This window comes from Dermacentor silvarum, chromosome 1, assembly GCF_013339745.2.
Source record: "Dermacentor silvarum isolate Dsil-2018 chromosome 1, BIME_Dsil_1.4, whole genome shotgun sequence".
Classification (NCBI taxonomy): Eukaryota; Metazoa; Arthropoda; class Arachnida; order Ixodida; family Ixodidae; genus Dermacentor; species Dermacentor silvarum.
The window spans coordinates 161,440,690-161,453,012 of record NC_051154.1 but is presented as its reverse complement, the minus strand read 5'-3'; the positions used below and the strand labels follow the sequence as shown (position 1 = coordinate 161,453,012).

The 12,323-nt window shown below is 47.7% G+C and overlaps 1 protein-coding gene across 6 annotated transcripts in view; it reads left to right on the top strand.

Annotated features, from left to right (window-relative positions):
• LOC119436315 (rab GTPase-activating protein 1-like) overlaps window positions 1-12,323 on the top strand; it is a 115,379-nt gene that overhangs the window by 97,174 nt on the left and 5,882 nt on the right. For all 6 annotated transcript variants that reach the window (XM_037703128.2, XM_037703130.2, XM_037703131.2 and 3 more), the window contains 2 exons: window positions 4,937-5,020; window positions 10,817-11,074. In XM_037703128.2, the coding sequence (XP_037559056.1) occupies window positions 4,937-5,020; window positions 10,817-11,074 (342 nt within the window). The remainder of the gene's footprint in view (window positions 1-4,936; window positions 5,021-10,816; window positions 11,075-12,323) is intronic.

Here is a 12,323-nt window from a genome sequence, read left to right as displayed (position 1 = left end):
TTTCCGGCGCCGGCGGTTGTTTTGGTCGGCGGTGCACGCCATCCCGAAAAAATTTGGGGGGGGGGGGGGGCTGAAGCCCCATCAGCCCCCCCTCCTGGCTACGCCCCTGCCACCGACACCGAGATTCCTCCATACCCTGCCGCACTTGTACCCATTTCCTGCGTTGGGTTTTCCGACTCCACAGTTTTTTTCATGCCGTCTAAGCTTGTTGCTCGCCGTCATCCCTTCTTGCTTCCTTTTGCCCTTCTTGCCATTCGACAAGGTTCCAGCGCACTTTATGTCTCGAACCTGTTTCCTTGCCCTGCTAGCCTGCTCCACAATGAGTGTCTTAGTTATACTGACGAAATCGAACCAAGCTTCCTTTACAATGCGCCTGACGACCCGGCTTCTCCTCAGGTTGACGCTATGGCCCTTCAAGTTACTCCTCCCACGCCGCCGTGTGACCCAACATTTTCCAGGTGTATTGATCCCAACCTCACTCCAGGCCAGCACGCCCAGATCATCGACCTCCTTGACCGCTTTCGCACGTCATTCGGCCTACAACAGTCTTACTTAGGTCGTACTTCCACTGTGGTCCATCACATCGACACCGGCAACCATGCGCCTTTACGCCACAGACCGTATCTTGTATCCGCCACGGAGCGTAGCGTCATCGCTGAGCAAGTTGGAGACATGCTCCAACGTGCCATCATACAACCTTCGCACATTCCCTGGGCTTCTCCTGTAGTGCTGGTCAAAAAGAAAGATGGCACAATTCGCTTTTGCGTGGACTACTGGCGACTCAATAAGATCACCTGCAAAGGCATTTATCTACTACCCCGTATTGACGACACGCTAGACTGCCTCCAAGGCTCCGAATTCTTCTCCTCTTTAGACTTACGATCCGGGTACTGGCAAGTGCCAGTGGCTGAGTCAGACCGTCCAAGAACGGCCTTCATCACACCTGACGGTTTATTTGAATTCACAGTGATGCCATTTGGCCTGTGTAACACGCCTGCCACATTTGAAAGAATGATGGACAACATCTTGTGCGGCCTCAAATGGCAGATATGCCTGTGTTATCTGGACGACATTGTTAACTTTTCACCGGACTTTCCTTCCCACTTACTTCGACTTGAACGCATCCTCAAATGCATCGCCGATGCTGGCCTCCAGCTTAACTTGAAGAAGTGTCGCTTCGCCACCTGGCAGCTGGTCATCCTCGGCCATGTCGTGTCGAAAGAAGGTGTACTCCCTGATCCGGTGAAACTACAAGCTGTTGCCCAGTTTCCACGACCAAAGACCTTGAAAGAACTGCGCAGCTTCATTGGGTTATCGTCATACTTCCGCCGTTTCATCCGCAATTTCGCCACCATAATAGCACCTATAACGCAGCTTCTTTGTGGTGGCCACAACCTTTCGACCTGGTCATCGGATTGCGATGCCGCATTCACAAAGGTGCGTTGTCTCTTGATGTCTCCACCAATCCTGCGCCATTTCGACCCAAGCGCTCCAACTGAAATACACACGGATGCCAGTGGCGTCGGCCTTGGTGCCGTTCTCGCTCAGAGAAAGGCTGGCTTCGATGAGTATGTCGTCGCCTTCGCTAGTCGTGCACTCACTAAACCTGAATCGAACTATTTTGTAACAGAAAAAGAATGCCTGGCTATAATTTGGGCCATAACCAAATTCCGTCCGTATCTCTATGGCCGCCCATTTGACGTGATAACTGATCACCATTCACTGTTGCGGCTGTCGTCCTTAAAAGAACCATCCGGTCGTCTTGCTCAATGGGCGCTTCAACTGCAGGAGTACGACATTCGAGTGATGTACCGTTCTGGCGGAAAACTCTCGGATGTGGACGCCTTGTCTCGTTCGCCACTAACAGATGAGGTTAGCTCCCCGAATGCCTCATTGTCCGAGTCTTCTCTAGCTGCCACGGACATTCTTCTGGAGCAGAAGAAAGACCCATGGATTGTGTCCATGCCGAGTTTCTTGTCCACCCCATCGCCACCACTACCACTCGTGCATTACGTCGCCAGCACATCACTTCTCCATTTGCGATGGGCTCTTGTACCGTCGTAACTACCTCCCGGACGGCCGCAAATGGTTGCTTGTCATCTTCGGCATCTACGTGTGGATATTTGTGCAGTGTTCCACAACGACCCCCGTAGTGCGCACATGCAGGTGTACTGAAGACATACGCGCGTCTACGCCTTCGTTACTAGTGGCGGGGGATGTATCGATTCATCCATCATTATGTGCGCTCCTGTCTCGTTTGCCAACGCCGCAAAGATCCCCCTCGTCGTTCAACCGCTCCATTGCAGCCTTTGCCTTGCCCAGCACATGCTTTTGATCGAGTAGGCATCCACATTTATAGACCTCTGCCAATCACATTAGACGGCAACCGCTGGGTAATCGTGGCCATCGACCATCTTATGCCCTGTGTGGAAACTTCCCCTTTGTCCAACGCTTCTGCAAGTGACTTCGCCTGGTTTCTCCTGCGCCACATCGTCCTTCGCCACGGAGCTCCCAGAGAATTACTCAGTGACGGAGGCCGCGTCTTCCTCTCTGACGTCATCGAGGCTCTCCTCAAAGAATGCCTGCATCATTCATCGCAGCATTACTGCATATCACCTGCAGACGAATGGCATGACCGAGCGCTTTAATCGCACTCTTGATGACATGCTGGCCATGTATGTTGCATCTGACCAAAGCAAATGGGACCATGTTCTACCATTTCTCACCTACACTTACAATACCGCCATGCAGATTACTGTGGGATTTTCGCCCTTCTTTCTCCTGTACGGACGCAAACCTTTTTCCACAATGGATACTATCCTTCCGTACCGCCCTGACACCATGAAAACCGCTACTTTATCCGAAGCTGCTGCACACGCAGAAGAGTGTCGCAATCTATCCTGTATATTTACGTCAGAAGACCAGCAACGCCAGAAGCACCATCGAGAAATTTCCCATGCTTCTGCATCCTGTGCTCCTTGCTTGCTAGTGTGGCTTTGTGTTCCAGCCCCTACCCCTGGACTATCACCGAAACTCGCGTCGAAGTACCAGGGCCCATACCGCGGGATCAACCAAACGTCTCCAGTGAACTATATCGTGGAACCCCTCGAGCTACCTTTGGATCACCGCCGTCAACGACGCGAAATTGTGCACGTCCAGCGTCTCAAGCCGTACTATGATCCGCCTGCGTTGTCCCACCCATAGGTCGCCGAGACTGCTTCCTTTTCCATGGAGGAGATAACTGTACTGTAAAATAAGGAGCAGTGGGGCTGTGGCTATGAGAGAACGACGACGAGAGAGATAAACCTTGTTTCGGTGCTCGATCGGCTGTGCTACCTCTCGCTGCTCTATCGTTCTAGTCGGGAACGCTTACTTCCAAAGTGCTTCGTGACAATATGTTTCTTTGTATCTGATCGTTTTCCCGCCTACCTGGGCCACTGGGTATTTCATGGTCAAATGAGTAGCGCATTGGGCTGCTGTGCTGAGGGAACAGTGTTCGAAACCAACAGTCGGAACAACTTGGGTCACTGAGTATGTGGCAATGTGTATATATGTGCCACTCTTCAACGAGCCTCTTTCATGTCGACATGGGTCACAGTAGATGTCGCACTGAGTAGGTACCGCTGTTTGAAGAAAATTGTTGACGCGGACTTAGAACCCTGGGTATGTGCCGCTCGGTCTGTGCTGATCTTTGATGAGCCTCTTTAATTCCAACTTGAGTTACTGGGTATATGCCAGTAGGTGTGTGCCACTCTTCATTGAGCCACTCTTCAATGAGCCACTCTTCAATGAGTATCTTTGACACCAACTTGGTTAACTAGGTATGTGCTACTGGGAATGTGCTGCTGAAAAAGATCCGTTAAATTTCTCCCGTCTTGAGCGAAATCGAACCTACGTCACAAGGGTTCCTCAAGGACAGCAACCCGACGTTTTAGCTGGCTGCGCCACAAATGCATTGGGTATGTGCTGCTTTTCAATGAACTTCTTTCATGCCAATGCTTTAGTGTGCTGTGTCATGAATGCACTGGATATGTGCCGCTCTTCAGTGAACCTCTTGCCAACTTGGGTCACTAAGTATGTGCCACTGGGTGTGCGGCAAGTGAGGGAACGATTCTCAGCGTTCACAGACACCGGCACACCACGCTTCTAGTCTCGGAGGCCACTTGCGTACTTCTCGGCAGCACCACTAGATTGTGTAGCGTGTCCAGAAAGAAGTGCGAGAGAGGAGCCCGGTTGCCGCATGATGTGTTTCTAGGCGTTTGCACCCACTGGCGCACCATGCGCTTCGGAGGCCATGCCCAGGCTTTGCGACGGAGTGCTAGATGGTGCAGAGTGTTCTTAGGGAAGCGTGAAAGAGGAGTCCCGCTGCAGTGCACGCCTAACATAACTCGTTTCGAGGGTGGCAATATGCTGTGTAGCTATATTGATGCAATGCTAAACACATTACCCTCAACAGTCGTGAGATGTGTTCTGCTGAACTTTTTTATTTTAACCATTATGGTTGGGAAGCGGGGTGAGGGGGGATGAGATGTAAGGAAACGAGAATTTAATCATTTAGGAAATGATTCTATGAAGTCTATGAGAGCATTAGCCATGCCACTCAATGTATTATGAGCTTAGAGTCACACTGTAAGCACGTTGATGAGCTATGCTCCAATATGGCAGAACACAGCTGGCATTGCCTTGTTGTGGCTTTGAAAGTGCTAAAGGGAAATACTGAGATGAGGGGTGGACTTCATACTTACTTTTAATGTCCCGTTAAACTTGGCAGGTACTTTTTGCGCCCCCCTGTATGAAGAAGTTGCAGTGCTGAATTCTGATAGTCTTGCACTTTATCTCCCAGTAAAACGTTTTAGCCTGCCTTGAGGGATTGATTAAAATATGAAACTTTTTCAGTCATATTTCTAAGTTGTCTTTTTCTTTCTCTCTTGAATAGCTGAAGGAGATGTGCCGACGTGAGCTACAAAGGGCCGAAACTGAATCTGTGCGCAACACTGCCATCCTGGCCGAGTACAAGCAGGTTAGACTATTTGTTTTGATACATTGTACATCCTAGTGCCTTTTCAATTCATGTGCAAAGCATTTTTTAAAAGTAGGGCTGATTGCTAATGGGATATTAAATTAATATTTTAAATGAAGTTTTGTTATTTGGGTACCTTCTATATGCAAATACTATAATCTTAATAATTTTAATGACTGTCACTCGTGAGTGTGTGCACATGTGTGCATGCAGGTTGCTTTCAAAAGAAGGTTGCCAACTGCATGATGAACTATGTTCTGTATTTTTACTTGTCTGGTACAAGTACTCTTGCACTCTACAACTAAGACTTTGTGGCTGTTGCACTTATATACATTTTCTTTTGTTAGTGGTCAGCATGTGTGGGTGTAGACATTCTAGGCCATGTCAGTGTTCCTGCTGTTCCTTACTCTATTTCAGCATGATCATGAACATGCTGGAGACGTACCACAGCCTATGTGAAAGTACATCACAGTGTCATTCTTGTAAGGCAGCCTGGAAAAATAAGCTATGGAGGAACTTTAGTAGTTAAAAACTTTTACTCTCTTCGAAAGCCTTTGGAAGAACTATATTAATCATGTATCAGTGATCTTTCTATTCATCTTTTAAAATATCACCTGTCTGCAACCACGCCTTCAATGTAGTCCTACATGAGTTCATTAACTTGTGGCTGAAGGGAGAAAAATATGAAAGAAAGTGCCGTGCACGGTACATCATGAGTGCATGCCAGCTAGCCAGCAGGTTAGGCTATTGTGCCATTGTGCCAAGGAGAATTGCAAATTACCCTCGCCTCCTCTGTTTTGCAGGCTTGTACGACGATATCTGGAAACCTGCTTTCCCCACGCATTGAGGTGCGATGTGTGTGGCAGGGTACTGTGTTTGACTATTGTACGCGACACCGGTTGAACGATAGGATTAACAGCAAACAATGAGCGAGCCTTGCAGACTGCAGCGAAAAGTGCTGATGGGTGTGTGACCTGCTGCTTTCCAAGCCGCGCGCTACTAACCAAATGTCACGTGTTCCGACGTCCAGTGAAGTTTTGAAACACGTGATTTCCAGTAGGTGCTTTTCTCGTTGAAAGATACATCGTATTTATCCGCGTAATCATCGCACTCGCATAGTGGTCCCCATCCCCACTTTCTTTTTTTCGAGTGATCATCCTACCCTTGAAAATCACTGCAGTGACTGCAGTTTGCTTGTTGCGGTGCATGGCAGCCGATCGAGCAGAGTTTTCTGCCATTTCTTTTTGAGAAGCTTTTCCACCATTGCATTCACAATAGTGTGCACAACAGTGTGCACGACAGAATACAGTGACACATGCGCTCGAAAGTCTCCGAATTCAGCAGACAAAAGTTGAGAGAGAGAGATAAATGAAAGCATGGACAGCGCGAAAAAGGCAAACACGTGCACAATTTACACTATATAGATTGATGACTATTAGAAAACATACTTTTAGCAAATAATCTGTTGATGCAGTCCCTGCTTGTGTAGATCAATGTGATCGTATTCCATAGGCTAATGTGAGGACTTGGTATTCGATGCCTGTGTCACGAAAACGGCTGTCGGCAAAACATGGACAACTTCTAGGGGCTGCGCGCAAGGCTGTGCACGAGTGCTTGCGATGGCCATCGTAATCATAACGCTGGCGTGATGAGCGCTAGCAGCGGTGTGCGCGTATGAATTTCCTAAAGCAAGCGTTCTGTGCAACCGCTTCATTTACCATTCCACTGTACCGCGGCTCTGGAACTCGAATGACGTGATCTCCAAAACTATTCGCACGGGCTCTCTAGCGGGTGCGTCATCGAACCCGTGACCGCACGGGAGTGTGCACAATTTCTACCCCAATAAAGCAAGCTAATCACTGTCTATTTGATAGGGACGCGTGAATTTGTCACCGAATCGAACACGAATTGAATACAGCCAAAGACAAATCGAATCGAATACTAGTCATTATTCGATTCGAAAACTGGATTGAACAGTACATTATTTGATTGATTGTTCAAAGTTATGAATATTCGCACACCCTACTAGTATTTAATTTCCAAAAAACTTATCTCCACAGTACACCTGCAACTTACAAATTTATAGCTGCTGTCCCGTGATAGGGGGCTTCGGAACATCGGGAAATAGGCATCAGGTCAAGCGGCACATGCGGTCGAAACAAAACTGGTGTCAGCCATGCCCACAACTCTAATTTCTATGCACGTGGACGGCGGTAGATTACAAAATCACTGCTACTTCTTCGAACAGTAGGGCCTCGACACCCGGCTGTTCCACGCGACCTAACAGTGCCGGTGTGCGGGGCCGATGACAAACTTTCTCGAGGAAATCACTCCACAAATGCTCTTCTTTGTTCTTTTTACTTAGTCGCTCTGTTGTAAATATTTCGTTGTTACTCTATACTAACCTTTACTCCTACTCTTTTACCACCATCTCTCCTCCACTGCTGACCGCTGTTCAGGTGTCGGCAGACTGCGCTAGACAGTTATTGCAGTCCTTAGCAATTTCCTTCCCTTTCCTTTATTTATCTTTATAGGCACAAAGCAACAGTGACCATTTCAAGCCTAGACCCTTCGTTTAGCGGGGCCCGTACTTTGAAAAATGCTAAAAAAATGCACACTAGGAAGAGAAAGAAACAAAACTAGTTGATGATCAACGTCACTCAAGGTTCTGCAGTGAGCACTGGTCTGCAGACCATCTGCCAGGACGGCTTTCGAAGCAGCGGCTCGCACTCACATGACAACCACATCAAAAGGGGCTGACTAATAGCCACCATCATCAGCACTGACCATTTTACAAGGTTCGACCGAGCCATTGTTGAAAGTATCAGTGGGGAGAAAGCCACCGCGCGCAGCAACAAAACAACAATGGCGCGAGGCACAACTTCTCATGAAAAGAAGGGGGGAGGGGGACTTCAACTCAGCGGATCACCTGTCGCAGCGTCGCAAGAGGGCCAGACCAGGGCATGCTGCGACGGTGAAGAGCAGATTTTTTTTTGCTATTTTCAAACATCACTGAGTGGCGTTGCCTGGTGGGAGAATCTGAACTACACGCAAGATGGCGACAGTGATACCTTCACCTTAATGCAGATACAGTTGACTCCGGGTACATTAAATCTGGACGTATTGATATCGAACAGTCATAGCATCCCTTGGAAATGCCTATCAAAATACAGCGCAGTGCTAGACATGTATCAGACTCCCGCTAACCACCACACTCGATATACTATCGCACGCTGCACCGCACCGCAGCCCAGCAAATGCGTTTTTCTTAACAGGGTCTCAATGACTTTTCGCGCCGTCGGCAATGAATGCACTGTTTTTGCAGATGTTGGCAAACAAAACATTGAATCTTGTACATGCCATAGAAGAAAAAATTAGCAAGGTTCGTGTCTCAGTTTTGCTCACTGCAAATAGGGATGGCTCATGCAAACTGCGGCCGTTCGTTATTGGCAAGAGCACATCATCGCGCTGCTTCAAGAATACAAAATGCCTCTCAGTTCGATACATGTCCCACAAGAAAGCGTGGATGACACTAGGTCTTTTCACTAAGTGGCTCCAGGCGTGGGATGCCAAACTAGAGATGTCTGCACCGCCGGGCTTGTCTTCTTGACCAGGGATTTCCGTGAACGGCACTTTAGTGTTTCGTGAGCGACAAAAGCGAATCCGGCCCCCACACTTGGAAGGATTTTTACATTACAGTTTGGATTTAACAAAACCACTACTCGCTACATCTGCACTTTGTGCAAAGACTGTCACGGCAGCAGTGCGCAAGACATCGCTGTGTTATTTGCAGGCCCATAGTCTACACTGAATTCGTTGTATTCATGCTCACAGCGTTACAACTTACACTTGAGTGGGAATGGACTCAGATGTTTATCATGCTCAAAGCTACTTTTGAATCTAACATGGCCTGGTTGGTCAGCTGGCTGCCAACGTGTGATGATTGGCTGTTTCGGCCGGGCACATTCATGCATAATTTGCAGTACAGGTGTGCTGATGGCAGTACCAGTGCATATCCACACGCACCGCTTTACTACTGTGCTGCGTCTATTTCTACCTCATCCTGAATAAAAATACACAAGCACTTCCAACGCACGCAAGGTGCATCACAGTCTTGTGGCCAGGTAACGCGAGCTTTTAGGGTTAACGTCGTGTTTAGTATGTCGGAAGACAATTCTATAGCACAAGGGGCTTGCGACATTCATGTGCAAAAAACATGTGCGTTTGACTTGGCCTTGAAGAAATAAATCGGTAAATTCCCACTTTTCACAACCTCAAAAACCTGTTCGAGATAAGCAGAGTTTTCAGATATGCTTCAGACAGGCATATTCTATATTTTGAATTATTGATGTATAGAATTATTTCCTGATCCCCTTCAAGTTCGATATATCCAAGATGGACTGTATGCACAAAATGCAAAATGTGACGTCACGAATGTGTGATGCTGCCACTGTAAGTTTCAGTGTTAACTGAAGAGCTGATCACCCAGAATTCATTTCATAATGTGTAGTAAAGCTTGTGGGCGTAATTTGCACGATTTCAACAAACTCTACTGGCATAAATTTTGTTAAATTCTTTAAGTGTCAAAGACGAGTATTGCTTATCTTGAAAATCTTTAGCATGCCTAAGAGAAGTCCAAACTGTCTGTTGGGCTCTGGTGTGCTCTTTAAGTGCCAAATAGAAGCTCTGCTCATCTACTGTAATTTAGCGCTGCAGTGAGTTCCTTCTATGGCTGCTAGGGATACCACAGACCGAATGTTGAGATAAATTTATTGAATAGGGGCAATTTTGCTGTGTTTGTCTGGCAACTGGTGTTTAGAAATGGCATGTCCAGTTGCACATGCCCACATTCATCGCGCAAGCATGCATTTCATCTGATTTAGTCACCATGCCCTGGGGGCAGTTTGGTGTTTGATAAGAAGATTGAAAGCGATGGAAATCATGCAAATTTGACGGACAGTGTAAGTTGAAGGTCAGTGACGTCGGCAACTGTTTTCATTCACTATGGCAGTGAACCAAGTTGGATGGCTGTCACTGTCGCCTTCTTATTTTACCCTTCGTGGGGCACCCAGTGTTGCTGTTGGAACTCATTGAACCTTTGAGTGAGAGCTCATGCAGAAGTATGAGAGCTCAAGCTGTCCCCTCGAGCGAGGACGGCCCATGTACCTGGGTCTCACACATCTGACAGCACACCATTTTCTGGACTGACCTCCCGCTGCTTACAAGGTGCACATTCTGTTGTAAAGACTGAAGTAATACTGGCACGCTAACACCATTGTCCATAAAGAAATGTGCTTTTGGTGTCTGGAGGACAGAGTGAAACTGCACATCATACCGTGTTTCAGGTCTGTCATACACTCACAACATTCTAGTCTTATCTGACCAGCATCAAAGAGATGCAGGATACTTCACATTTACAAGCTCGTAGCAAATCTAACAGAAACGCCATGATTAGGACTAAATGTGCTCAGTCCTCTATCTTCAAATGGTGCCTAATGAGTATTTTTAATTCCACCCACAAGTTCTGACCTTAGCACCTACACGTCATGTATTTGGGATGTACTAAACAATGGTCCATTCAGATGCAGAATTTTTTTTATGTAAGTGCTCAGGAGTCTTTTGCTGCTGATTGTTACTCATGGTGCTGTTAGTGAAGAAGGAAAGTGCATGCGTCTGTACTCTTTGAAGTTCCAATTTATGCCACTGCACTTCCTCCATTGACAAACATGCAGCCTGTCTGTAGGCTTACTCTGTATATTAGCTGGGAAGAAGGTGACGTACGAGATCTGTGTGCAGATCTGTCGGCAGCTGAGCGAGCAGCTGGAGCGAGAGCAGCGGCGAGCCAAGGAGTCGCTGGCAGCGCTGCAGGCCAGTGCATGCCCCAGCTGTGCGGCACTGCTGGAGCGGGCCATTGGCGAACAGGGCTGGCCGCAGTCACAGCAGCCATCTAGCGGTGACTGTGGCCGGCCCCAGGAAAGCGCACAGCTACGCCAGCTGGAGCTGGAGCTGGCGCAGACCAAGTTGGCCCTCGTCGAGGCCCAGTGCCACAATCAGGTAGACTTGCCTAATTTTATGTTGCTGTTTGGCATGTCCAGTCATTTCAGGTACCCTTTCACTCTTCTGTTGAATTAGTTGATCCGTTGTAGTCACCTGTCAGGCAGTCCTAGCCATACATGCGTGCACCTGTATTGCGATAGGTTCTCTTTTTTGTTGTTTTTTTTTTTTTGCTTGCAGTGCCATCTGTCAAGAATCCCTTCAACATTCAGAAGCTAAATTTTTGTGTGTCATTGTCATGGAGGAGCAATACATTTTCGAATGGGTCGTCTCGGCACGTTGAGTTACAGCGCTCGAAACTTCAAATTCATGCACTCGAGTGCGCTCCAGCAAGACGCCTTTGGAGCGTTGCTTAACAGCGATTTTAGGCGGGCGACTGTGCCCGAGAGCACCAACGCGTCATCTGACGAGCATTATGTAACTTCTGCATCCAATATCTCATTTTGTGAGCATGGCATCACTGATAGACTGCTGCAGTTCTTGATTGACAATGACAAGCTTGATGAGGAACAGGATGTGCAGCGACAGAGGCAGCAACAGCAGTTTATGTCTGTGATGCAAGCTGTTCACGCTGCTATCAGAAGTACCACCCCAGATTAATTGCTGCTGCACCACGGTATGCCGACTGTAGTAATTCATTGCAGATCGCAGGAGGACGGAGAGCCTTATGATTTGAGGCACTCAGAATTTTATGTGGTCAACAAATTATGTGGTCAACCAAAGAATGGCTATTTGGTTACACACCAGTGCATCTGACAAGCAGAAATTGTGCAGTCATTTGCCTGTTTTGCATGCAACAAGATTGCGAAACCAAACAGCATGTACAACACACTAACTGCACCTTGAAAGGATGAAAGTGCAAGGAGGACGGAAACACATCACCTTGCCTGAGGCCATAGCAGGCATGAGCACTCGTATACCATCTCCTAGGCTGGAGCGCGTAAAGCGCACTCCCTCATCACGCACTGGAAGTCGCCTCTGGCCGTTAAGTTTACTTAGAGCACACTTTGCTGACTAGAGTGCGCTCGAGCTTCCTAACACGCCCATTGAGTAGGGATTTCATAGTTGTGGTGTATAGTCGGAGCGTTATGGTTTTACTACACCAATTTTGCAGAAGCAATTCGCTCAAGTTCAGCGGCTCAGATAAATTACAGAGCAGAATATGAAGAGTTCACTGCAGAGGATAGAATATATTCCTCCACCAGAAGATACAAGCATTTGTTGGCAGGGCCAACCACTATATCTAGGC